This window comes from Dermochelys coriacea, chromosome 12 (genome assembly GCF_009764565.3).
Source record: "Dermochelys coriacea isolate rDerCor1 chromosome 12, rDerCor1.pri.v4, whole genome shotgun sequence".
In the NCBI taxonomy this organism is placed as follows: domain Eukaryota; kingdom Metazoa; phylum Chordata; order Testudines; family Dermochelyidae; genus Dermochelys; species Dermochelys coriacea.
The window spans coordinates 2292448-2315860 of NC_050079.1; the positions used below are offsets into that span (position 1 = coordinate 2292448).

Consider the following 23413-nt stretch of genomic DNA (forward strand, 5'->3'; position numbering starts at 1 on the left):
GGGAATGCAGTATTCAGAGAGAAGTGACTTGGTTTAACAGAACATTTTCCAGGGGGTCCAAAGGAAGTTGCAGGAATTGGGGGGATCTGAATTCTTCCCTTTGTGCCACCCAAGGGAGACCAGGTGATGTGACAGAAATGTGAAATCTGAAGGGCAAAGGATGAATAGGGAGCAGCTTCACTGTGTACTGGTAATAGAACCTTTTCCATTCATGAATGAGGCTTGCTGCCCCAAATGCAAAACTGCTTTAGGGGATAGAGAAATCTTACACTGGAGGGAGTGCTGGCCTCCAGTTCCATCGCCTGTGATTAACCCAAGGGTACCACTGTACATGCCTATCACAGGGCATTGGAAAAGTAGAGCAATGGTGTTGCCCTATAGATTCAAGGGGGAACAAGTAAAAGGACCCCCCCCATTATTTATGGCTCTGGGGAAGTTAGAGAGGCTCAAAAAAGTTTCAGTAGTGACTCACATGGGGAGCTGCAGGAGCTTGAAAGGGGAAATCTCAGTCAGAGAATCCCATCTCTTCTCCATTTACATGTCTTCATTAGCTTGGTACTGAGCAGCAGGGCAAGGATACTTCACAAGTCCCTCTTGGGCAGTTGATAAGGTCTTGCTGCTCCTGGCAAGAGCGGTGAGTAATGGATGCCTCTGAGATGCCATATGTATCACCAGCTATGTTGGCGGCAAGATTGGCATGCTGCTGCCTGGCTCCCACTGAGCGAGCACTGATCCAGCAGCATCTGTCTGCTACTTACAGGCATAGGAGAGAGCAAAGGTTTTTGCATCCCATTACCAAAGGGCAGCTTCTTGTTTCCTGTGCATAAACCAGCGCCCTTTATCAATTCACCGTCAGTCTGGCATCAGCACTGCAGTAAAACTGTCCATCTGTTCAGCTTGCCCAGTCATCTTTTGGATGAAGATTTCTGTACCCAGTCTGCCAGCTAGTGACTTTTTCGGTTTTAAGCTTATGCAAATTTCCTTCAGTTTTTGTGGGGTTCATTGAAGGAGAAAATCTGTTTCCTGTTTAAAAAATAATCATCTGAGGCCTCTTTTTAAAGGCCTGGCATCAACTTAAGGCTAAATGGCCTAAAGCAAACCTTGCACTGCAAGAAAAAGCGGTTTCAAATTCCACTTGGCTCCTTGCTATTGATGCTCTGGGTCCTTGCTGCATTTCCCACAGCTCAGGCATGATGGTCGCTACAATCAGTTCCCCTTTCAGCTCTTTGCCCAGCCATGTCAGAGCAGCAAACACTTTGGGGGAACATCTGCTTCAGAATAACTGGTCATTGAAACTGAAAACAGTTATGGAAACAGGAGGTTTTATTAAAAGTCTGTTTATCTAGTCTAAATTTTGACCATCTCGCTAAAGTTGAGCTGTAGTACAAATGCCAGCAATCTGAAATAGGGGGGCTCAAGTCTCCCTCCCCCCACTCGGTGGATGTTACATGGCTCCTGCTGAATGTGGGGAAAGACTCTTGGGAGCTGTTGCCTCAACCCGTCTCCTCCTGACCAGCCTTCTCCTTGGGCCTGATCTCCCCGAAGATTTCACAAGCCCACTGAGCAGAGGGCTGAGCTCAGACAGGCAGCTTGTGCAGCTTCCAGCTCCCATCTGGCTGGTACACTGCAGAAGCTAATGGTGCATCTGGCCCCCTTTCTCAAGGGAGGCTTCTTTGGCTGGCTGCAGCAGCTGCCCCAGGAAAGCCCAGGATCGGTGCCCATCCACAAAAAGCCTGCTGTGCTGGTGTTTCTGCTTGATCACGGGGCTGCAGGGGAGGGAGGATATGACAGTCCCATGGTTTGCTTCTGCTCCCTGCCTCCCAACAGCACAGCACGGGCCACCCACCCCACGATGTTCACAGGCTCTTCACACACACTCCTCTGTGCAGAGTGGCACATATGGAACGGTCTGACAGCCATTAACAGGCAGAGAGTGGGATGCGGGCTCACGGGGGGTGTTTACATTCATAAAATGTCACTTTTTCATGCTGTGCCACCCAACACTACAGGTTAGGCATATCCCGCCCTCGCAGCCCATGTTTCCTTCTGGGCTTCACACAGGGCCTAGAAGCAGTGGTTTCCCCTCTGAGCAGGCTCTTCACACAAGGAGCTGGCTGCAAAAGGAAAACCAGCCAAAGCACTGCACAATCTTTGCAGCCAGCTCTGCTGGGCTGCTGCCTGCATTGTGTTGTAAGTAAATATGAGGTACATTGATCAGGCCCAGTATTAGCATCCTGCTGGCTGCCTGAAGGGAGAGGGGTACTTGTGCTGTGGTGTTCACTTGTTGGATCATTTCTACCATGCTGCATTGTGGAAAAAACGCACTTGCTATCTGCTCCCCTCCAAAGCATCTCTCCTTCAGTTGCCCCACAGCCAGCAGGGTGCTGAGGGGTATCTCCAAGCGGGGAGGGACCAACCACTTCACATTTCTAGGAATGAGGATCCTAAAGTGCTCTAACAAGCTAATCTCGAGGAAGACTGGCATCCCTATTTTAGAAGTGGGCAAGCAGAAGCATAGATCTTTCCCAGGTCACTAATCCCTGCTCTGCTCCCAAGACCATGCTGCTGAACTCCGAGCCCCTTGCTTTAACTACTAGCCTCTACTTCTGCCTGAGCAAAACTCTCACAAAGCGACATCTTTGCTCATTAAAGGTTTATTTTTATTTCTGGTTTAAAATCAAAATTAGCCATTCTCTGTAATTACATTATATATAGATTTATAGAGACTTTATAGAAAAGATTTTTTTGCTTTTGCTTTTCTGCAAAACTCGGTAAATACAAAATAAAATAAACCAAAAAGGTGGCAGCTTCTGTCCATCGGTCCCCTCTCTCCGTTGCTCCTGTCCCCCACCCTGCTTTAAAAATGACGACTAACACCAGGGGAAGGCTCAGCTTGGGGTCCCTGCGGCCAACGCAGGGGCAGGGGAGGCAGGAGACACTTGGAGCTGAAAAGAAGATAAGCCAGCAGAATATATTAATATCTATGTCTCGTTTTATTTGAGTCCCGGGGGCTCCAGGCGCTGAAGGAGGATGATGCCCACAGCAAAGGGAGCTCCCAGAAAGAAACAACATTGCCTCAAAGTGCATGTCCAGCTGGGGAAGTTTGAGCTGTCTGTGAGCTACTGGAAGGAGTCCCAGTGCAGACTTCATGTGCCAACCCAATCTTCAGCAGAGGCGCACAAGCTCTGGCCCCACCTAGCAAGTTGAAACAGAAAAGCAAGTTGGAGGGGAGGGGAGCGTCCAAAGCCCCAATTCTCCATGGTGGTGTGCTCAGCAGCCCCTCTGGCACAGCGCCGGGGGGAGGGAAAGCTGTGCTCTGTAAGGCAGTGAGTGGGGTGTGTCGGGCTGGCAGGGAAGTACTAATACTGCTGCATGTTCCCAAGGGATGGGAGCTGGGCCCAGGCTGTGTGAGCCTTCAGCAGCTCCCTGGTACCTTCACCCCAAAGGGATCACAAGTATGTTAGTGCCAGCGTGTCTCAGAAAGCTGTGCTGGCCATGCTGCCTGGTGCGAAGATCCTTGGTAAGCTGTTCAGAGTCTCCTCCAGCCGCCGGTGAGCCGATTTACCATCTTCCCCTGCAATCACACGCCGTGGTCAGTCACCCCAGCCCCTCAGCAGGCTCCCTTCCCAGGTCCCTCTAAACCTCCCAGTCTCCTCCACACACAGGCCTTGGCCCAGCCGAGCTGGAGCCCCAGTATAGCAGTCAGGAGAGCAGAGGGTTCTTGGCTCCCTCTGCTCAGCCTGCATCTTTCTGAGCGCTCTGGGCTGATGCACATGACTGGCTTCAGGCTTCTAAAGGGCTTTTCTATTCAGTGTAAAGTGTAATAATAAAAAATCCGGTTAGTTAGCTGCCAGCTGAACGATGCCCATGTGGGCGTGCAGATGGAACCCAGGGGCTCAGCTCCAGCCCCTCTCAGCTAAGGGGGAACTTCCCTGAGCTGGCAGAGCCTGTGCAGGCTGCAGCCATTAGGGGCAGCACACATGCACACACCAGCAGGGCTGAGGTTCTGTACACTGTGCCGACACATTCGGGGAGGGCCACAGAACTGGGGTTCCACACACAGCAAAGACACAGGTTAAAAGGGCGTGGCTGACAGGGTCCAAAACAAGAGAAACTCGTGAGCAAAGCAGCAGGAGTGGGGGAGTGGAAGCGAATCTGGCCTACACGTCCCGACCTGTGCAGCTGCTGGCATGACCCAGAAGCCTAGTTAGCCAATCAGATGGTTCTCTCAGTGCTATCTAATAAATGATCATAAATAACAATGACGCTTAGCATGTCACATATTCAGAGCACCTGCCGACATTAGCCAGGGGACCATGCTGTTGGGTTAGGGGCCTGCATCTGCTCTCACTCTGGCCAGGCCCACAGGTGGTGCCAGCAGCAGGTGAGGTGGGAAGCCCTGGCAGCATGGCAAGCCTCAGCACTTGGAGCTAGGTATGGACCCAAGGCCTATGACATGTCCAGCTGGTCCACTGTGCCCTCATCTGCAGCCAGGGTCTAGCATGGACAGGACCAGGGAGCCTAGCTCCAGAACCAGCTGTATGGCACTGGGAGGTCCTGTCTCTCACTGGGACGGTACCAATGGGAGCCATGTGCCAAGGGGGCGCGAGCAGAGTCTGGTTTTGGTGCCACCTAGAGGAGCCGCTCCATGCCCCGGGTGTGCAGCAGGGCACTCACCGCACAGCATCAGGCTCTGCTTGGCTGCCTCCCGCACGTCTTCCTTGTCCGTTTGGCAGAGATACACCAGCTGCTCAATGCTTTCTTTGGCCTGCCGGGAGAGGCCAACACAGCGCTGAGCATGTGCCCATCCTCCATGCCCTGGCTGCACTCCCAACCTCGGGGAGCACTGCGGGAGGGGCAGCACAGACAGGGCAGAGGCCAGGAAGATGGGTAGAGGGTGGGAACAAGATCTCTGTGGTCTTGTCTCAGTTCTGGCAGAGCAAGGGACACAGGGATCAGTCCCAGTACTCCACACTTGCCCCCTGCAGGCAGTCAGCCAGGACAGGGTCCCCCATGGGCTGCTCTAGGCCAGCTGTGCCCCCGCCTCCCACGCTCCCTGCTGCCCTTAGTGCTGCCGAGGCGACCAGCAGAGGTGGTGGGTGGAGCTGCCTCCTGGCTCCTCCCCTGTGCGGGCGCATCTCATGGCTTCTCCTCTGCTCCAGGCTGGGGATAGGCCACCTCCTTGCTGCTGCCTGTCCCCATCAGTTTCGCTGGGGCTCCACTGCCTCCCTCTCTGGTTCCCCTCACCTACACAGCCACCCACACAGGACGAACTCAGCCATTGCCCCGGCTCCCCAGACTCCAGCACAAGCAGGAGGCTGCTGCCATTGTGCCTAGGAGAGGAGGCCACTGAGGTCCTCCGGCAGCAGGGTACAGGGGGGATCTGGGCAATTTCCCCTCTGCTGCATTAGCCTGGGCCCCATGTCATTCCCCCATGGACACAGTGGCCCAGCGGCGAGAGGGGCATGGCCTTAGCAACTGCTCATTGCCATCAACCCCCATGCAGACAAGGTGCGAGGGGTGCACTTACCTTGAGACACCCCAGGGCTGCGCAGCTGGCAATTCGCATCTGCGCCTCTTCATCTTCCAGCTGCTCCAAGTACCACACCAGAGCCTGGGGGACACAGACATCAGCACCCCAGGGCTGGAAAGAGCCTCTGAGAGCAGCTGGTACCGCCCCCATTCTGCCTCCCTCCCCTTGAGCCCCATTCCCAGCCAGGGGTGCGAGGGCCCTGGGGCGCTCACCCGTTCCCGGAAGCGGGGGTTCTCGGCGAGGCTGCGCAGCTGGGCGGACACAGCGCTGATGACTTTGCTGTTGCCCTTGATGAGCAGCGAGCTCATGGCCTTCAGCCCGTCCTTCTTGAGCCGGCTCTCGGGCACTCGCTTCAGCGCCTTCAGCACTACATCCTGGTCGTCCGAGTTCAGGTTTTGGGTCAGCAGCACTGCAGGGGGGGGTGTGTGAGAACAGCCACAGTGCAGCTGGGGGAGCCCTGAGTTCTAGGCTGGGCTAGTCCCTCTGGGAAGGGACGAGCCCCACTTGTGCCCTGCGGGGCCGGGCTTTCACTCCCACCTGCCTGGCTCATACAAAGACCAGAGGGACAGGAAGGCAGGCGCCCTGCACCACTGGGAGAGCTGGGCTTGGCAGGGAAGAGCGCGCTTTTGGGGGCCATATCCCAGCCGCACTGCATGATCCACGGGCAGAGGGAGAACGAGCCAGGGAAGAGGCCTGAGCACACCGGCAGGGGCTGGCAGCCCACAGGAACAGCTCAGCCCAGCCCCACTGCACCTTGGGCAGGGATCACAAAGCCACCGCACACAGCCTGGCTCAGTCTTGCCCTGCTCCCTCGGCCTGCAGGTGAGCTGGAAGGGGCAGGCGCTAGAGACAATCTGGTGCTGTCTGCTGCACTGGCACAGTGGGTGCTGGGCCATCTAATGACTCAGAGCAGGGGAACCGCACCAGCGCCCCGCCTGAGCCAACGCCGGAGCTATGAGGGGACTGCTATGAGGCGCTTACCTTCCTCAGCCAGCTCCACGATGTAGGCATCCAGCGTAGACACAGGAAGTGACTCGAAGTAGCTCCAGTACTGGAAGATGGTGAGCTGCTCACCTTGGCTGCTCCCAGGCCGCTTGGGCAGCCGCCGGGCCAACACATCCTCCACGAGCTTCACGCACACTGCAGGGAGGGCACCGGGTCAGGGCCCCGGGGCAGGGTTTGTCAGCAGCCCGGGCACCTCGCTGGCACGAAGTCCCAAGGCCCTCTGGGGCACCCTCTGGCACCAAGACAGCCCCCTCCCGCAGGTTGGTGCTTTGCCACCACTGGTATTTCCTGGAGGGGAGGGATGGGCTAGCCAAAGCAGAGGACTGGGAGGCAGGACTCCGGAGTTCTTTTCTCGGCTCTCAGAGTCGCTCTGAGCCTGGGAGGGGGAGCCAATCGGAGCTGAGCTACTGCCCAGGGCTCACATCCCTCCCTCTCTGGAGGGGCCCCAAGTCTGCACTCACCCGAGTCTGCCAGGCCCAACTGCCGCTCAGCCATGGGCACTGCATACTGGGCACTGAGCATGTGCAGGAACCTCTCCACAGAGCAGGTGTAGACATCGGGCTGCTCCACGCAGCGGTCCCAGAAGGCCAGCACCCCGTCTTTCCGGGTGGAGAACTGCACCACTGTGGGCAGAGACACAGTCAGGGCCCTCTACGCTCAGCACGGCACACGCTGCTGGCACTGCCACCACTGGGGCAGGTTTCGCTCACCAGCACTGAGACCACGACTATTGGTGAGCCCCAGCCCTCTGATCCAGCACATGCCCTGCAGGCAGTGCCCCGTGGCGCCCGTCCGTGGGCCTGGGATGGGCACTGTGCCAGGGCCTTTACCTTCTGCTGCAGCGCTGGCCGCTCCCGATTTCTCCTCCGTCAGCTGGCAGACAATCTCCAGCACCTGCGCTTCCCTCATCAGCTTGTCCAGGGCGTACATCTCCCGGCACCGCAGCGGCCCATACGTGCCCAGTTTCTGCAAATTACAGACACGTCAGTGTTCTTGGCTGCTCTGCTTGCGGAGCAGGGTCAGTGACTGGGGGTGCCTGGGTTGTCCTGCGCAGCCACCAGCATGCCTGTTGGGGAGCTGTCACTGAGCGTTGCATGGCACACCGGGAGCTGGGGTCTTCCCAGGCTCTGCCTTCAGAGTCGGGGGCAGCAGCTGTCATGCCTCATGCCAGCCCGCAGCGTCCCTTGGTGTTGGCCAAGGGTGAGTCGGTACTTGGGCTGGCCAGGCTGGCTGAGCGCCAGTGCCACCCCTCCCAGGCACGTCAGAGGTGGCCAGCCTGGCGCCCCAGCACCCCCCCACTCTGCAGGAGCTCTCAGGGAGGCTGCAGCCCCGCGTGCCAGCAGATGCCCCCCGCCACACCACTTCCCATTCCACACACTCACCAGCAGCAAGTGGTTGCAGTTACTGAGGTGCAGGACCACGGCCCTGTCCAGGAACTCATTGCCAGTGCTCATGGGGTCAGAGCTGCCCTCAGAGCTGCTGCACATGCCAATGTCCTCGGCTGTGGCCTCACAGCCTCCCAAAGCCCCGACCACAGCACGGGTCCCGCCAGCCCTCCTGCAGCAATGGGGGGACAAGTAAACACATGCCCTCAAAGCAAGGGGACCCCCCCCGACCTCAGATACAGGCGCCAACTGCCCTGCTCCGAGGAACAGCCTCCAGCTCCCAGGGCTGGGGGTTAAATCCTTCCAGTTCTGCTGCAGGTAAACTTGCAACTAAGGAAGGGAAAAAAGAGCCATGGTTTACGTAGAACCTACCCTATTGAGCACCCTGCTGCTGCTGAACCCGCAGGCGACACACAAGCTCATCCCCACCCCCAACTGCACTGGGGATGGGACAGCGGGTGCTATGCAAACCCTGACACACAGGCCCAGCCGTGGGGCAGCAGGTCCCTCTGCACGGAGAGCCAGGTGGCAGGTGGGGCACTCCAGGGGCTGGGCGCTTGGGGTCACACCCGAGAAGTGATGATGGGAGCCCATGGAGACGGCCCCGGCCATGTGGGTGGAAAGTGCCCTGGGGAGCTCTCACCCTGCTAGAGTGGGTTCTGCCCCCAGGCTCCCAGGGCAGCTCCAATGGGGGCAGCTGAGGTCCCCCAGCGCACCTAGCACCTAGTGACTGAGCCCTTCAGGCCCCTTGGGCGGGCAATGCCAGCCCCATTAGAGAGAAGCCAGGAACAGACCCCAGGATCTGGGGCCTCTGCTCTCATCTCCGGTGCCAGCTGCCGCCCAGTGAGCACAGAACCCAGGATCCGGGGCCTCTGCTCTCATCTCGGGTACCAGGTGCCGCCCTGCGAGCACAGAACCCAGGATCCAGGGTCTCTGCTCTCATCTCCGGTACCAGCTGCTGCCCTGTGAGCACAGAACCCAGGATCCGGGGCCTCTGCTCTCATCTCGGGTACCAGGTGCCGCCCTGCGAGCACAGAACCCAGGATCCAGGGTCTCTGCTCTCATCTCCGGTACCAGCTGCTGCCCTGTGAGCACAGAACCCAGGATCCGGGGCCTCTGCTCTCATCTCGGGTACCAGGTGCCGCCCTGCGAGCACAGAACCCAGGATCCAGGGTCTCTGCTCTCACCTCCGCTACCAGCTGCTGCCCTGTGAGCACAGAACCCAGGATCCGGGGCCTCTGCTCTCATCTCGGGTACCAGCTGCTGCCCTGTGAGCACAGAACCCAGGATCCGGGGCCTCTGCTCTCATCTCGGGTACCAGCTGCTGCCCTGTGAGCACAGAACCCAGGATCCGGGGCCTCTGCTCTCATCTCGGGTACCAGCTGCTGCCCTGTGAGCAGGCGTCCTGGGCTTCACACTCTCTTCTAACAGTCCCCCAGGCCTTTGAGGAGCGTGTTATGCAGCAGCACCCAGAGTGGGAGAGAGCCTGGTTCCAGGTGCCATTGCAAGTCTGACCTGTAGATCCCTGTGGTTTAGAGCGGACAAGGAGCTGGATGGGTTTCAGACCCATTTCTCCTTCCCTCAAGGAGTCAGCCCCCTACATCTTGGAGTGTGGGGGAGCAGGGGACAGCAGCTGGGCCACAGGCTTCCCTCTCCACCCCAGCTCTGGAAAACCGGCGTGGGGGAAGGAGTGAATACGGATAGCAGTACAGGTCCCTGACCACTAGGTGGTGCTGCTGCAGCATATCCTGTCCAAAGTGTGGCTAGCTGAGGACTAGGGCCCCGCACGGGCTCTGCAGCGCCCCGGTGGCGAAGCCGAGGCGCCACCTCCACTCCCAGCCCCCCCTGCAGTACCCCTCTGGCCGGAGGAGGCAAGGGCCTTCCCAGGGCACGACATGCTCCACATGCCCCGGGAGCTGCTGCTGAGAACCAGGGTGCGATAGCCAGCAGGCTCTGGGCTTCCTGGGCACATCGAAGGGGATGGTAGCCACAGCAAAACTCTTGTGTACCAGGGTGTGGCGTGGGCAACGGGGATCGAACCTGGCGCCTCGCGGTCTCACTCCCTGAACTCAATGATCATTTCTGCATGTGGCCCAGCCCCTCTCGGGGGCCCTGGCTGACCCCCATGCAGGGAACTGGCCAGGCCAGGCGCTTGGGTCAGTGCCAGGGATCAGGACCCACACAGAGCCATGTTCTGCTGCCCTGCCCCAGGCCTCCTCGACAGAGGCAGTGGGTGCCAGTGCCCCAGGGAGAGACCCCCACCCGGCTCACCGCTCACTCCGGCTGCCCTCCTCCTCCGAGCCCTCCGAGTCGTCCATGTCCGAGGTGTTGAGGAAGCTGAAGCTCTCCAGGGCGTGCTCCACCGTCAGGCTGATGCTGGAGGCACGGCTCAGGAAGACGCCCTGCTTGTGCTGTGGGGAAGACACAGTACAGTGTGGAGGCTGGGCAGGCTGTGTCCCCGGGCCACTGGCCAGCTGCTGCTGCCTGGCATTTGTGCCAGCTAGGACCCGTGCCATGGCCCCCGGGCCTGGGCTGCTCCACCAGGGGCCTTGGGCATGGCAGGATGATGGGCTGTGGGCACACTGCGGCAGGTGCAGCTGGTTCTAAATGCCACACTCCCTGCCCATCCACATCTCCTGCCTGTCATCCCTGGGACCTGGCCACACTCCCCCAACCCCACTCTCCATGATGTAACCCATTCTGCCCCCCATCTGACCGGCACACAACGGGCATAGGACAGGGGAACCGTGACAACAGAGCCCATGAACCAGTGTCCCCATTCCAGGACATTCACTGCCCCATGTGGGAAGGGGAGGAGCTGGGCACCGACCTGCATGGTTGCTGTGGGGCTGGCACCATCCTTGGGACCCTGCCGCTGCCCCCTTACCATGAGGATCTCCTCCAGGCGTTTCAGCTCCCGCTCCAGCAGCTGTAGCTCGGGGAACTGTCCCCGATAGTCGTCCAGGGCCGAGCCCAGCGAGCCGATGGCCTCCTCCAGGCCGCAGTCCACAGGCTTGGGCCTTGGCACCTCTGCTGGGCTGGGGGGTGAGAGCCAGGCAGGGGCCAGCCTCCTCCTCTCCTCTGAGACCGGCTGCAGCACCACCGGCTGGCCCGGGGAGACCTCACGTCCCTGCGGCCCCAGAGCTTGGCACACAGCAGCCTCCGCCCGCCCCACCACAGGCTCACAGGCCTTGGCCTGAGAGACGGCCCCACAGGACTCAGCCTCCGGGCCCATGTCCAGCCCTGCCCAGGGCGCTGGTGGGTTTGACGCCTCGGGGAGGGCGTCCATTTCCAGGGGAGACAGCTCCCTGGTGCTGGGGTCCTGGGGGACTGGTGAAGGTTCCCTGCTGTGGGCGCTGGGGCCCTCCCTGCAATCCACTGCCACGTCCAGGCTGCTCTCGCTGATGTGGCTCAGAGTCCGGGAGTAGGGCACGTGCCCATTGGCCACCATCTCCTTCCTCTCACCCCCTGGCTCCTCCTGCCGGCCGGGCGGCTCGGCTGCAGCGCCCGCCTCCTCTTGCTGGGAGAAAGCGATCTCGATGGCGGGGGCGGAGGCCTGCACCTCAGGCTGTACAATGGGCTTCTGGGAGGCGTGGCGGGCGCAGCCTGACAGCTGGGGGCTGGAGGAATCGTCCGACGACTCCGAGGAGATAGACCAAGCCGTGCCGTTCTCCAGCTCCTCCTGCCGCCGCAGCATGTTCTAGAGAGACACGGCACATCAGCAGGCCCCTCGCCGCCGGCCCAGCCGTGCCCCACTGCCAGCGACCAGCCCCACAGCCGCCAGCCACGCCCACCCAACCCCTGGCCACGCCCACCCACACCACACCCACCCAGCCCCTGGCCACGCCCGCCCGCCCAGCCGCCAGCCACGCCCACCCAGCCCCTGGCCACGCCCGCCCACCCAGCCGCCAGCCACGCCCACCCAGCCCTTGCCCACGCCCTCCCCATGCAGCCGCCAGCCACACCCACCCAGCCCCTGGCCACGCCCGCCCGCCCAGCCGCCAGCCACGCCCACCCAGCCTCTGGCCACGCCCGCCCACCCAGCCGCCAGCCACGCCCACCCAGCCCTTGCCCACGCCCTCCCCATGCAGCCGCCAGCCACACCCACCCAGCCCCTGGCCACGCCCTCCTCATGCAGCCGCCAGCCACGCCCACCCAGCCCCTGGCCACGCCCACCCACACCACACCCAGCCCCTGGCCACGCCCTCCCCACGCAGCCGCCAGCCACACCTACCCAGCCCCTGGCCACGCCCTCCCCACGCAGCCGCCAGCCACACCTACCCAGCCCCTGGCCACGCCCGCCCACCCAGCCACACCCACCCAGACCCTGGCCACAGCCACCCACACAACCACACCCACCCAGCCCCTGGCCACGCCGTCCCCATGCAGCCGCCAGCCACACCCACCCAGCCCCTGGCCACACCCTCCTCATGCAGCCTCCAGCCACACCCACCCACCCCCTGGCCACGCCCGCCCACACAGCCACACCCACACAGCCCCTAGCCACACCCTCCCCAACGCAGCCGCCAGCCACACCCACCCAGCCCCTAGCCACGCCCACCCACGCAGCCGCCAGCCACACCCACCCAGCCCCTGGCTACGGCCTTTCCATGCAGCCGCCAGCCACACCCACCCAGCAACTGGCCACAGCCTCCCCACATAGCCTCCAGCCACGCCCACCCACCTTGCCAACTCCCCACCCAGCCCTGACCACAGCCACACCCACCCACCCCGGCCATGCCAACTCCATACCCAGCCTCCGACCCCCCCCCCACACTACTACCTGCCACGGCCACCCCCACCAATCACCTTCACAGCCACCAACATTCCCTCACCAGGGGTTCACGTCAGCCCCACTGCCACTGGCAACCAACAGCCCACATGGAGCTTTCTCCAGCCTCCTGCCCCCACCACTGCCAGGGTCTCACACTGGCTCACTGGGGTCCCAGCCACCTCCCACTTCCCCCTCAGCAGCTCCCCTATCCCACCGGTGCCCCAGGCCCCATCTGCCCCCACCCTGCTGAGTCCCAGGGTCTGCCAGCTGCCTGGGGGCAGGGCAGAGTCGCTGTGAGGACACCAGCCCAGCCCAACTCCATGTCACCCCCAGCGTCCCAGCCAGCTCCCCCCTGGGCAGGGCTGTGGGAGCCAAGAGCTCAGCCCCCTGCAGGCTTCAGACCAAACCAAACCCCCCTGGTGGTGAGGGGAGCATCCCACTGGCAGGGTCCCGTCCGCAGGTCATTGCTACAGGCTCCGGGCCAGGGTCCCTGTCACATCGCCTGGGCCCCGACAGGCTGCCTGGGAGGGAGAGGCTAGCCAGGCGCGTAGCTTCCGCCTGGCACTAACCAGCACAGCCCCGGGCACTTCAGCACCACACTGTGAGCTGGGCCGGCCAACGCAGTGTATACTCTGGTGCCCAGCCTGCACCAGACCCCCACGCCCCAGAGCTGCCCCACAGCCACGACGGGACACGAGAGCCTTGTGCAGACACCTCCCACCTCGGGTACTTCTCCATGCCATGCAAGTGCCCACGTTCCCCAGCACAGGGCCCAGCTTCAGCTCCCACGGAGGGTGAGGGGACATTCCATCAACGCAGGGCTGTGTCCTCCTCCAGGGTATTCCCTGCACCATCCCCTGCCCTTGGCCTCCCTCAGCCCTGCTCTGCCAGGCTCTCCACATGCCTTATGGAGCGGAGCGAACCAGTCCAAGGGCATGGGGAGTGTTAAGGGGGTAAGTGAGCACAGAGAGGGCAAGGGCCCAGGAGTACAAACCCTGCTGTAACTGCTCCACCCCACTCAGAGTCCTGGCTGCCAGCTCCTGCTCTGTGCCCTTCCTCCAGCCCCTAACCTCCCCAGCGGGCAGCCCCAGAGCCACCCCAGTGTGGGCAATGGGTCCCATTGGCAGGGCTGGCATGAGCAGTAGGAGATTGGGCAAGGAACGGTGAGGCCGGAGGCCCGTCTCACTCTGGGTACAGACTGGGCTGGAAAGGGCAAGGGGGCAGGGTCTATAACTATGGCAAGCAGCTACTGCACCATCTCTGGCCTGGGACATCCAGGGCAGACTCAGAGCGAAGGCTTGTCCATGCAGGGAGAGGCTGCAAGGACCTGAATGGGCCTCTGGGGAATGAGGCTTCCCCTCACACTCGGATCCCTGCTCAGCCTGGAGCCTACAGGCCATTGCCAGCCCCCTGGCTCAGAGACAGCAGACTCCCCAGCTGCTCCGGCCAGGGAGCAGTTTGGGGGCTGGGAATACCTGTCCGACAATTTCCCAAAGCCAGGACCTACGGATGGGCTAGTGCTATCTGGGGTAACTAGACCACCCAGGCTAAACTATGGGCTGGCCCCAGCCAGCGAACTTACACGGCCCCGCTGCGGGCATCTCCCGAGCTGGACCGAGGAGCCCTCACTGCAGGAGCAGCTCCGAGACAGCTTCTCAAGCAGCGTCTCATGGATGATGTCCAGCAAGGCCCCCACGGGTTTGTCGGAGGCTGCCTGCGCCGGGCTCTTGGGCAGAGAGAAGAGGGAGCCATCAGTGGGGGGAGGGGATCTCGGAGGGGCCATTCAGCCAGCTGCTGGGGCTGCCTGGCTACTCCATCTGCCAGCCTCAGGGCGCAGCAGCTCTGGCACTGGGGAGAGGGGGCCCTAACAGGATGTCTACAAATCAATGAAGCAGCAGCCCAGAGGGCCACGTCCCCTTGGGGCTGACCTGGGCATGGTCCACAGGCAACGCACGCAGAGCACAGGGGAGCCCTGCGCTCCCACATGGACACACCACGGCGCTGGGCACACACGGGCCAAGGGGGACCCTGCTGGCGGCTCAGAGAATGCAGGGGCCCCTCCTGGAGCGCTCTCCGGCCCCCAGCTCCTGCGCAGGGCACACCCCGTCCCGGGCCAGGCGCACTCACATAGAAGGCCTGCTCCCGGAGGGAGGGCGTGTCAGGTGGGCTCTGGTTGTAGGTGGAGAATCGCTTGTTGACAGTGGATGCTTTGTTGACCGTGCTGGCAGCTGAGGGCTGATCGTCCTTGTCGAAGGGGCTGGGGGTGAGAGCACAGAGGTGAGAGGAGTGGGGGCTCTGGCACTGCAGGCGGGAGGCCGCTGGGCTCAGGACTGGAGCTGGGCTCCCAATCCTCCTGCCACATGCAGCGCTGGTGCCCTGTGCCATGGGCAGCACGAGGGAGAAGCAGGGGCTGGTAGCAGCGCTGAGCTTTGACTCTGGCACGGGCACCGAGCTGCAGAAAGCGACAGCAAGCAGGGAAGAGGGAGGGGCGGGCAGGAAGCCCAGGAGAAGGCACGGGGGAGGGAAGCTGGGCAGGCTGCCCGAAGGCTGCGAAGGCTGCGGGGTTAGCTACAAATGCTGGAAAGCAAAGGAGGTGTGCAGCTGCCTTGAGTCCCCAGTGCTGCCGATGGAACCGTGCCCTGTCGGAGGGGCCATGGGCCAACTGCCCAGGTAGGGGCCTGCCTGCCCAATCTGGATCCCCTGGGCAGTGCCATTGGGACAGCGAGCACCCAGCAGGGCCGATGAGCCCCAGGGCAGACAGGCCACACTAGCCCAGCTAGCCCCCCTGGCCACACTCCCTTAGGCCACTCACTTCCAGTTCACCTCCAGGCTGAGCTTGATGGTGCCCAGATCATTGATGTCGACAGCCACCACTTGCGGCAGCGCCGCAAACAGGTCCTTGGTTTCACACGAGACGTTGCCCACCACCACGTGGTTGGCCAGGCTCTTGAGCTCTGTCACCTGGCAGGGGAGAAGGAGGGGCTAAGGCCAGTGCCTGGGAGAGGGGGCATGTCGGGCAGCCGCTGTGAGCTGGGGCTGCAGGGTTTTACCCGACGTTTACAGTCAGGTCACTGGAAGCTCTAGACTCTGCTCTTTGCCCCATCCCTGATCCCCGGGATCTAGGCCACCCATGCTGGCCTGGGGAGAGGCCACACCCACACTGGGTGCCCGGGGCAGCAGAGCAGCTGCAGCTCCCAAGGGCTGGGTCTCAGCATGAGCGGCCGCATCCATCCACACAGCAGAACGTGTTGGGGGACTCGAACCTGCCACCTCTGGCAGAGCCCCGTGTGTTGCCTGCCACGGGGCCAGTCTCATGAGCCAGCAGCCGCCAGCTCTGCCAACGGCCGGGCACTGCACAGCAGGAGTCAGCAGGTACTGGGAGCATTGGATGCCACTGGCAGCTGTTCTGCCCATGCCCACAGCATGGCCCGAGGGCCCCCGTGCAGGCAGCAGAGCCCAGGGCCTGGCCCAGCGACCACAGGGCGGGGTTGCTTGTTCTGGGGGATGGTACCCATGGCTGGCTCTCATAGCGCTCGGCTGCTCAGGCATCCCCCGAGGTTACTCCTTGCTGCCCGATGCGGGTGTAACCCTGGGAAAGGAAGGTGCCAAGGTGGCTGTGGCTGGAGAAAGCCATCAAGGGAGTGAGCGGTAGCTACCTTCCCCCACAGGCTGCGCCAGCCAGAGCCAACAGCACAGCAGCAGCTGGCTCGGAGCCTGGCGAGGGCTGGTCCCCCTGGCGCCGGGATGGAAAGAGCTGGAGCTGCAGTGGCAGCCCTACCGGCAGACGAACCCTGTGGCAGCAGCACGTGCCTGGGCGTGGGGTCAGCTACTCGAGTGCTTCCTGCCCATGAAGAAGATCAGGATGGGGCTGCTTCCCACCCAGCTCCTGACCCTGCTGTGCTCAGGCGGCCAGGATCCCCTGTACCTTGATAGAGAGGAACTCTGTGATGAGGGGCAGGAAGACCATCTCCTCGCTGTCCCACACCTGCTTCCCGTTCCCCTCAATGCGCCCCTTCAGCTTCCAGCGCTGGCGCCCGTACTTCATGAAGATCTGAGGGTGAGAGGAGCACGGGGTGGGTGCCAGATGGGGCTCAGCCGAGACACAACTGGCTCTCGGCCCACGCCAGCTGCTCCAAGCCAATCCCCCGGCAGGGTCCAACCCACGTGTCTCCCTGCAGCAGGGCTTGGAGCTGCAGGTCCCCAGGATGGGGCTCGGTGGCATGTTCGTTCTGTCCCCTAAGGAGGGGGAGCTGCCCAAGGGTCCCCTCTGCCTCCCGGGAGAATTTCACTGGCTGGTTCTGCCAGCGACACCATCCCATCCCCCGCTCGCTGACAGCTGCATTCCCCACGTACCTCATACTGGTCCCCAGCACAGAGCCTGGCAAACCCGGCCAGTCCTGCAAGAGAAGCAGGGAAGGGAAGCTTAGAACCAGCTGACACCCCTGGCCCCGGCCCCCATGGCTCGCACAGGAGTGAAGCCCCTCCCTGCCCCGGAAGCGAAGCCCCTCTTCTAAGCTGCGCAGCTAGAGGAGGATCAAGGGCCCGAGGTTCACCCCCTGCCCTGGGCTCGGGGCTGAGTCCCATGTGCCACGCCTGCCTGGGCAGGAGGCAAGTGGTGCAGCCAGCCACCTGTGCAGGACCAGCACCGTGCCCTGGGGAGGTGGCTGGAGGAGCAGGAAGTCCTGGGGGAGCAGGGGATGGGAGCAGGGGCGGAATGAGGGGGTGCGGGGTGGGGGAAGCAAGGTGTGGGAGGAGCAAAGGGGAGGGGAGTGTGGGAGGGCAGCAGGGTGTGGGAGAGGGAGCAGGGTGGGGGGAGCAGGGTGTGGGAGGGGGAGCGGGGTGAAGTGGAGCAGGGTGGGAGAGCAGGAAGGGAGAGCGGGGTGTGGGAGGGGGAGCAGGAAGGGGGGAGCAGGGTCTGGGGGGAGCAATGTTGGGGGGAGCAGGAAAGAGGGAGCAGGGTGTGGGAGAGGGAGCAGGGTGAGGAGCAGCAGGGTGAGGGAGAGGGAACATGGTTGGGTGAGCGGGAAGGGGGAGTGGGAGGGGGAGACCAGGGTGTGGGGGGGAGCAGGGTGGGGGAGCAGGGTGTGGGAGGGGGAGCGGGGTTGAGGGGAGTAGGGTCAGGGGAGTGGGGTTTGGGGGAGCAGGAAGGGGGAGGCAGGGTGTGGGGGGGAGCAAGATGGGGGGAGCAGTGGGGAGCAGGGTATGTGAGAGGGAGCGGGGTGGGGAGAGTGGGAAGGGGAGCAGGGTGTGGGAGGGGGAGCAGGGTGGGAGAGGGGGAGTGGCATGGACAGTGGTCTAACAGGCAGGGGAAAGCTTCAGGGCTTGCAGGGAGGGAGGCCATGTGCTGTCTGGTGCGCCAAAGCTGGGGGGAGGCGTGCCCGCCCTGTGCTCTGGGAGTTGGGGGGTGCATCCAGCACTCTGGGGGGGGAAGGGAGAAGGGGAGAGCCTCAGGCTGAAGGGGTTGGCTGGGGACTAGCCTCCCCAAGCTGGTGGTTTACTCACCGCCCATGGGAAGCAGGGTGTGGGGAGGACCGGGGGGGCAGTTACCTTTCATCTTGATGTGGAACTCCCCCAGCTGGCTCTCCAGCTCGCTCTCCAGCACACACATGTTCTGGGGACAAGAGGGATGAGGGCACCCGTTAGCCAAAGCCTCCAGCCCCCTCCCCGCCCAGCCCCCCCATACCGCACCCGGTCCCCGCTCACCTCAGTGTACTCTTTGTAGCCCTTGCTGGCCTCGGCCAAGCTGTCGCGTGCCTCGCGGCTGCCCGGGGAGGCCGCGGTGTAGGCCTTGACCATGTTGTGGGCCCCATCGCGAAGCCGCCGCTGGATGCAGTACGACTCGTAGAGCTCGTCAATCTGCAACGAGAGCCGCAGCGCCACTGTGAGGAGCTGGGCGCAGTGCTTGGGGGGGGCTCTTCCGCACTCCCCTCATTTCCATCTCAATGCCTCCAGGTGCCAGGGAAGCACTGGAGGGGAAGCCCAAGGCAGCAGTGGGGGGTTCAGGGGGAGCCCAGAACAGCACAGGGAGGGCTGCAGGAGCCCAGGGCAGCACTGAGGGGGGGCTGTGCCTCACTCAGGGTAATCCCAGTTTTGATAAGCACTGAAGTATGTCACCCCCCACGCCTATAAGAGCCACATGACGTGAGGGGCGCCCCCCACCCCACAGGCAGCTCACGCTTACCTTGCTGGCGTGGAACTCCAGCCTGCGCAGGAACCGCTCGATCGACTTGACTTGCTGGAACCGAGCAGGAGAGTGGGTCAGAGGCAGTCAGCAAGGGGCGGCCCCAGGCACACAGCACAGGCTTCCCCGCTGCTGCGTCCGGGGGCCCGGGGTAGGGCAGGACGGGGAAACTGAGCTGCCTCCCACTGGGGCTGGGGTCCCCATGGAGGCCCAGCGCTTAGCCCGAGGATGTAACCGAGAACACCTTTCTCCCACACGCAAGCCAGCCACTAGCTCCCTATAAAACCATCTGGCCTTCCCAGTGACGAGGGGCACTGGAGGGGCCATGACCCGGCTAGCTCTCCAGCCACTCTGGGAGATGTGGGACAGACAGGCCCTGAATGACCAGGGCACAAACCCAAGCAGAACCACACCTGTGCCGGCCCCCATTGGCCACCACACCAGCACAGAAGAGGGGCCGTTGCACTCGCCTGTCCAAGGCCCTTTAGCCCAGAGATTCTACCCAGGTGCTCCCCAAAGCCCCCACAGGGCAGAGCACAGTCAGTCGCATGTTAATCCTTGGATGCTGGCATCTGGATTTCCCTGAGGGCTCTGTGCAGGAGAGGCACCGACTGCAACAAGGACTCTGTGCAACGGAGCAGGATACAAGGGGGGAGGCATTAGCAGAGCCTGCCCCATGTTCCCCTACACCTCAGGCACCATCCTGCTGCCGATCGCCTCCAGCTAATCCCAGCTGCAGCTGGGAGGCCCGTGTGAGGAGGGGAGCTGACGAGGCCAGTGAGGAGGGTGAATGGGTGATGAGGCCCGGGGTTCTGGGAGTGCCCAGTTTGGAGGGGAGGTAGGGGGCCCAAGGAGCAGCATCAGGAGCTCAGCAAGGGGCCCACCTCACTATTCCCCCATTGGCTCTGGTCAGCACCAGCCCCTTACCTTGTCGAGATCGTAGAGAAAGCCCTAGAGAAAGAGGAAAGGAGAGGGGTGAGAGCTCAGAGATGGGCCCTGCACGCCCTGTACTAGGATCATGCATGGCACTGCCATAGGACATGCTAGCACCTGGTAGCATGTCAGTGCAAACAGCACACATGTAACATGCAGCACGGAAGGCCCCGGGGCGGGGAGCTCCATGCTAAGCAGCTCACTGCCTGTGCGCCAGAACCTCAGCGGAGAGGCACCGCAGCATGCAGACCACACGGAGGGACTGTCACGGGAGGACACGCTGGGCTGCCACAGGGCCACACCCTGCACATGCACGCTGGACTGCGGGGGAGGTACCAGGGTGCCAGCCAGCCAGCACTGTAATCCCACACAGACTCGCTACTCCTACCTCTCCTGGGGGAGCTGGTCCTAGTACAATCCCCTCTCCAGCTCCCTTGTGGGAGCAGGGCCTGCTGGGGAAACCCTGCCCAGGGAACCAGGAAGGGCTCTTTGGCAGGGCTGGCGGGCAGAGCGCAGGGGGAGGAGCCGGAGTAGCGCCTGGGCAGAGCGGTGCCACAGAACCGAGCACGACCCAGACTCACCAGGCGTGAATTCCTCTTGGACTCGCGGATCTGGGTGCTGAGCTTCTCCAGTTCCAGCTGGTGCACCTCCAGGTAGGCTCTGCGGGCAAGAGCACCCCCCGCATTGGCCCCCAGGCTTGGCGTAGAGACAGCCAGCAGAGCCCAGCTCCAATTGGTGCACAGATACCTCCTGGCTGTGCCACCCCCCCCAGCTCTCCTCCATACCTGCAGCCCATGCTGGCACCTGCCCAGCTCTCCCACACACCCGGCACCCACCCCCTGCCCCCCCAGCTCAACCCCACACCCGCAACCCACGCCCGGCCATGCCTGGCACCTGCCCAGCTCTCCCACACACCCAGCATCCGCCCCCTCTCCAGCTCAATCCCACACCTGCAACCCACGCCCGGCCACGTCTGGCACCCGCCCAGCTCTCCCACACACCCGGCACCCGCCCCCTGTCCCCCCAGCTCAATCCCACACCTGCAACCCATGCCAGGCCACGCCTGGCACCCGCCCAGCTCTCCCACACACCCGGCACCTGCCCCCTGCCCAGGTCAATCCCACACCCGCAACCCACGCCCGGCCACGCCTGGCACCCGCCCAGCTCTCCCACACACCCAGCACCCGCCCCCTGTCCCCTCAGCTCAACCCCACATCCGCAACCCATGCCCGGCCATGCCTGACACCCATCCAGCTCTCCCACACACCCGGCACACCCCCCACCCAGCTCAACCCCACACCCGCAACCCACGCCCGGCCACGCCTGGCACCCCCCCAGCTCTCCCACACACCCGGTACCCGCCCCCTGCCCAGCTCAACCCCACACCTGCAACCCACGCCCAGCCACGCCTGGCACCCGCCCAGCTCTCCCACACAACTGGCACCCGCCCCCTCCAGCTCTCCCCCATCCACCAGCCATGCCTGGCACCTAACCCCGGCCACACCTGGCACCTGCCTCCCCAGCTAAATCCCACGCCCAGCACCTGTCCCCCTACCCCCCTAGCTCAACCCCACGCCTGGCCATGCCTGGCACCTGCCTCCCAAGCTTGCCCCACCCACCAGCCATGCCCAGCACTCCCTCCCCCACACTGGCCATGCCCAGCACCAGCCCCCCCAGCTTGCCCCCACCCACAGGCCACACTTGGCTCCCCTTCCCCCAGCACTGTGGGGAGGCAGTGAGGCCCAGAGGTGATGGGATAGGGGTGGGACGTGATCGAGGGGTGCCTGCAGGGGCCAGGGGTGCCAAAATACAAGTTTACCCAGGGCACCAGATTATCTGCCCCCAACTCACATCCAATTACTGGCTATGCCCAGCCCCCGCTCCCCCAGCCTTCACCACACCCAGCCCCAGCCCCCACCAGCCATGCCCAGCACCCCCCCCAACTCACTCTCCCCCATCGGCCACACCCAGCTCTCACAGTCACTCAGCAGGGAGGAAACAGGCCTCCGAGCAAGCCAGTAACAGGAATCACAGGGCTGGTGACAAACCCCTGCTGTGTGCACCCCGCCTGGCCCGCAGACCCCGCCAAGCTCCTCACAGCCATCTGAGGGGGAGATTGACACAGGGCTGGGCTGGTGCCCTCCCTTCCCACTGGGGCTCGGACTGCCCTGGAGCACAGCTTCTCTGGAGCAGCCACTTGGGCCCAGCAGCCCGCCCTCGGCTCTCCCGTGGCCACTGCCTGGCATGGGGCAGGTAATGCCTAGCCACGAAGAATCAATCTTGTCCGCAGCCCCATGGCACAGCCGTCCAGTCCCCGGGCAGGGGAACTGGCTCGTCCGGGGCCCTCCCAGGGATCCCCGTGTCTCTGTGCAGAGCTGGGCGCCCCTTGTTCTGTTCCCACACGCCCCTGCTAGGGGCCATCCAGCTGCATGGCTGTCTGCTCCCCTTCCTGTGCAGCCAGGTTGGGCATCATGTGGCAGGTCACTTACGTCAGGCCCTTCTTGAGCGCTTCGTACACCTCGTCCAGCCGGTCAGGCTGCGGCACCTTGGGAGGGGGGGACTTGTGGGACATGGAGAACATCCTCCTGACACGGGAGCCAGTCTTCCTGGACACCGTGGGTGTGCTGAAGGGAGGCAGGTTCCTGAGGGGAGGAAGCACAAGAAGGCTGGGTAAGCTCCCTGCTGCCCCGTGCCAGGAGCTGAGCGCCAGGGGACAAGGCCACACTCTGCAGGAATCACTGAGGGGGGAAGCGCCAGGAGAAACAGCAGCCATCACCCTCTCCCACTTGCCATGGCTCGGTGTGAACCTGCCACTGCTGGGCTAGTGTCAGGGTGAGGAAAGCTGCTAGCAGCAAGCCCTGCTCACAGCCGGGTGGTAGCAATGCCAACAGTGGCAGGCATCCCGTCTCCTTTAACACTCCCCCACCGTAGCCAGCGCCAAGCGGGGCCGGGGCCATGCAGGGCTGGTGTAGGAAGGTCACCTGGGCTGGACCACGATTCTCTGTGCACCCAGGACAGGGTCAGAACTGCAGCTAAAGCCACTGTGCCCATGTCCAATCACCACCAGGTCTGCAGCGGTGAACCTGCTGGTAACCCTAGGTCGATCCGGCCTCGGACACAGGTCCCAGCCATGGAAACGCACCGCTCTAGGCATGTTAATAACCCACGAAGATACCCACCCCGCCACCAAATCAAACATCCCAGCGCTGGAGAGAGGAGCATTGCAGTGCGACCTGATGGGCAACACACCTGGGCTCAGTAACCAGGGTGGGGGAGTCCATGGCCCCAACACTCAACTGCCAAGGAAGAACCAGGTGAGGGGGCAGTTTCTGCAGCAACCAGTGCTCCAACCATCAAAGCCAACTCTGTGGCTGCACCTGGGGCTGAGGTGGGCGCCAGAACCATCTCCGGCTGCACTTCTGAACCCCCAGTTCTGGAAGCGGCACCCACGGTGGCTAGATAGAGCCTGTTCCGATTTCAGGTCTCCTCTACTGGCCATGGGAGTGTTGGGCATGAAGGAGACCTGGTGCTCTGCCCGTTTGCTTGGCACTAGCTGGGACAAGAAGCGGGGCTGGTCATGGCTCACGCGTTCCGAAGCCAGA

At 62.8% G+C, this 23413-nt stretch overlaps 1 protein-coding gene across 20 annotated transcripts in view; it reads right to left on the minus strand.

Moving 5' to 3' along the window:
* Nucleotides 1-2638: 2638 nt before the first annotated feature.
* Nucleotides 2639-23413, minus strand: part of RIPOR1 (RHO family interacting cell polarization regulator 1) — a 160197-nt gene continuing 139422 nt past the window's right edge. For 15 of the 20 annotated variants that reach the window (XM_043495283.1, XM_043495272.1, XM_043495278.1 and 12 more), the window contains 19 exons: nucleotides 22301-22453; nucleotides 20393-20471; nucleotides 19806-19829; nucleotides 18879-18932; nucleotides 18401-18553; nucleotides 18245-18308; nucleotides 17051-17094; nucleotides 16623-16748; nucleotides 15510-15658; nucleotides 14825-14954; nucleotides 10811-11623; nucleotides 10195-10334; nucleotides 7921-8095; nucleotides 7369-7504; nucleotides 7000-7161; nucleotides 6515-6673; nucleotides 5531-5942; nucleotides 4678-4768; nucleotides 2639-3574 (listed from right to left, as the gene is read on the minus strand). In XM_043495283.1, the coding sequence (XP_043351218.1) occupies nucleotides 4687-4768; nucleotides 5531-5942; nucleotides 6515-6673; nucleotides 7000-7161; nucleotides 7369-7504; nucleotides 7921-8095; nucleotides 10195-10334; nucleotides 10811-11623; nucleotides 14825-14954; nucleotides 15510-15658; nucleotides 16623-16748; nucleotides 17051-17094; nucleotides 18245-18308; nucleotides 18401-18553; nucleotides 18879-18932; nucleotides 19806-19829; nucleotides 20393-20471; nucleotides 22301-22453 (3055 nt within the window). In that variant the 3' untranslated portion in view covers nucleotides 2639-3574; nucleotides 4678-4686. Of the gene's footprint in view, nucleotides 3575-4174; nucleotides 4239-4677; nucleotides 4769-5530; nucleotides 5943-6514; nucleotides 6674-6999; nucleotides 7162-7368; nucleotides 7505-7920; nucleotides 8096-10194; nucleotides 10335-10810; nucleotides 11624-14824; nucleotides 14955-15509; nucleotides 15659-16622; nucleotides 16749-17050; nucleotides 17095-18244; nucleotides 18309-18400; nucleotides 18554-18878; nucleotides 18933-19805; nucleotides 19830-20392; nucleotides 20472-22300; nucleotides 22454-23413 lie in introns of all 20 variants that reach the window. The other 5 variants (XM_043495273.1, XM_038368621.2, XM_043495282.1 and 2 more) reach the window with 3 other exon arrangements.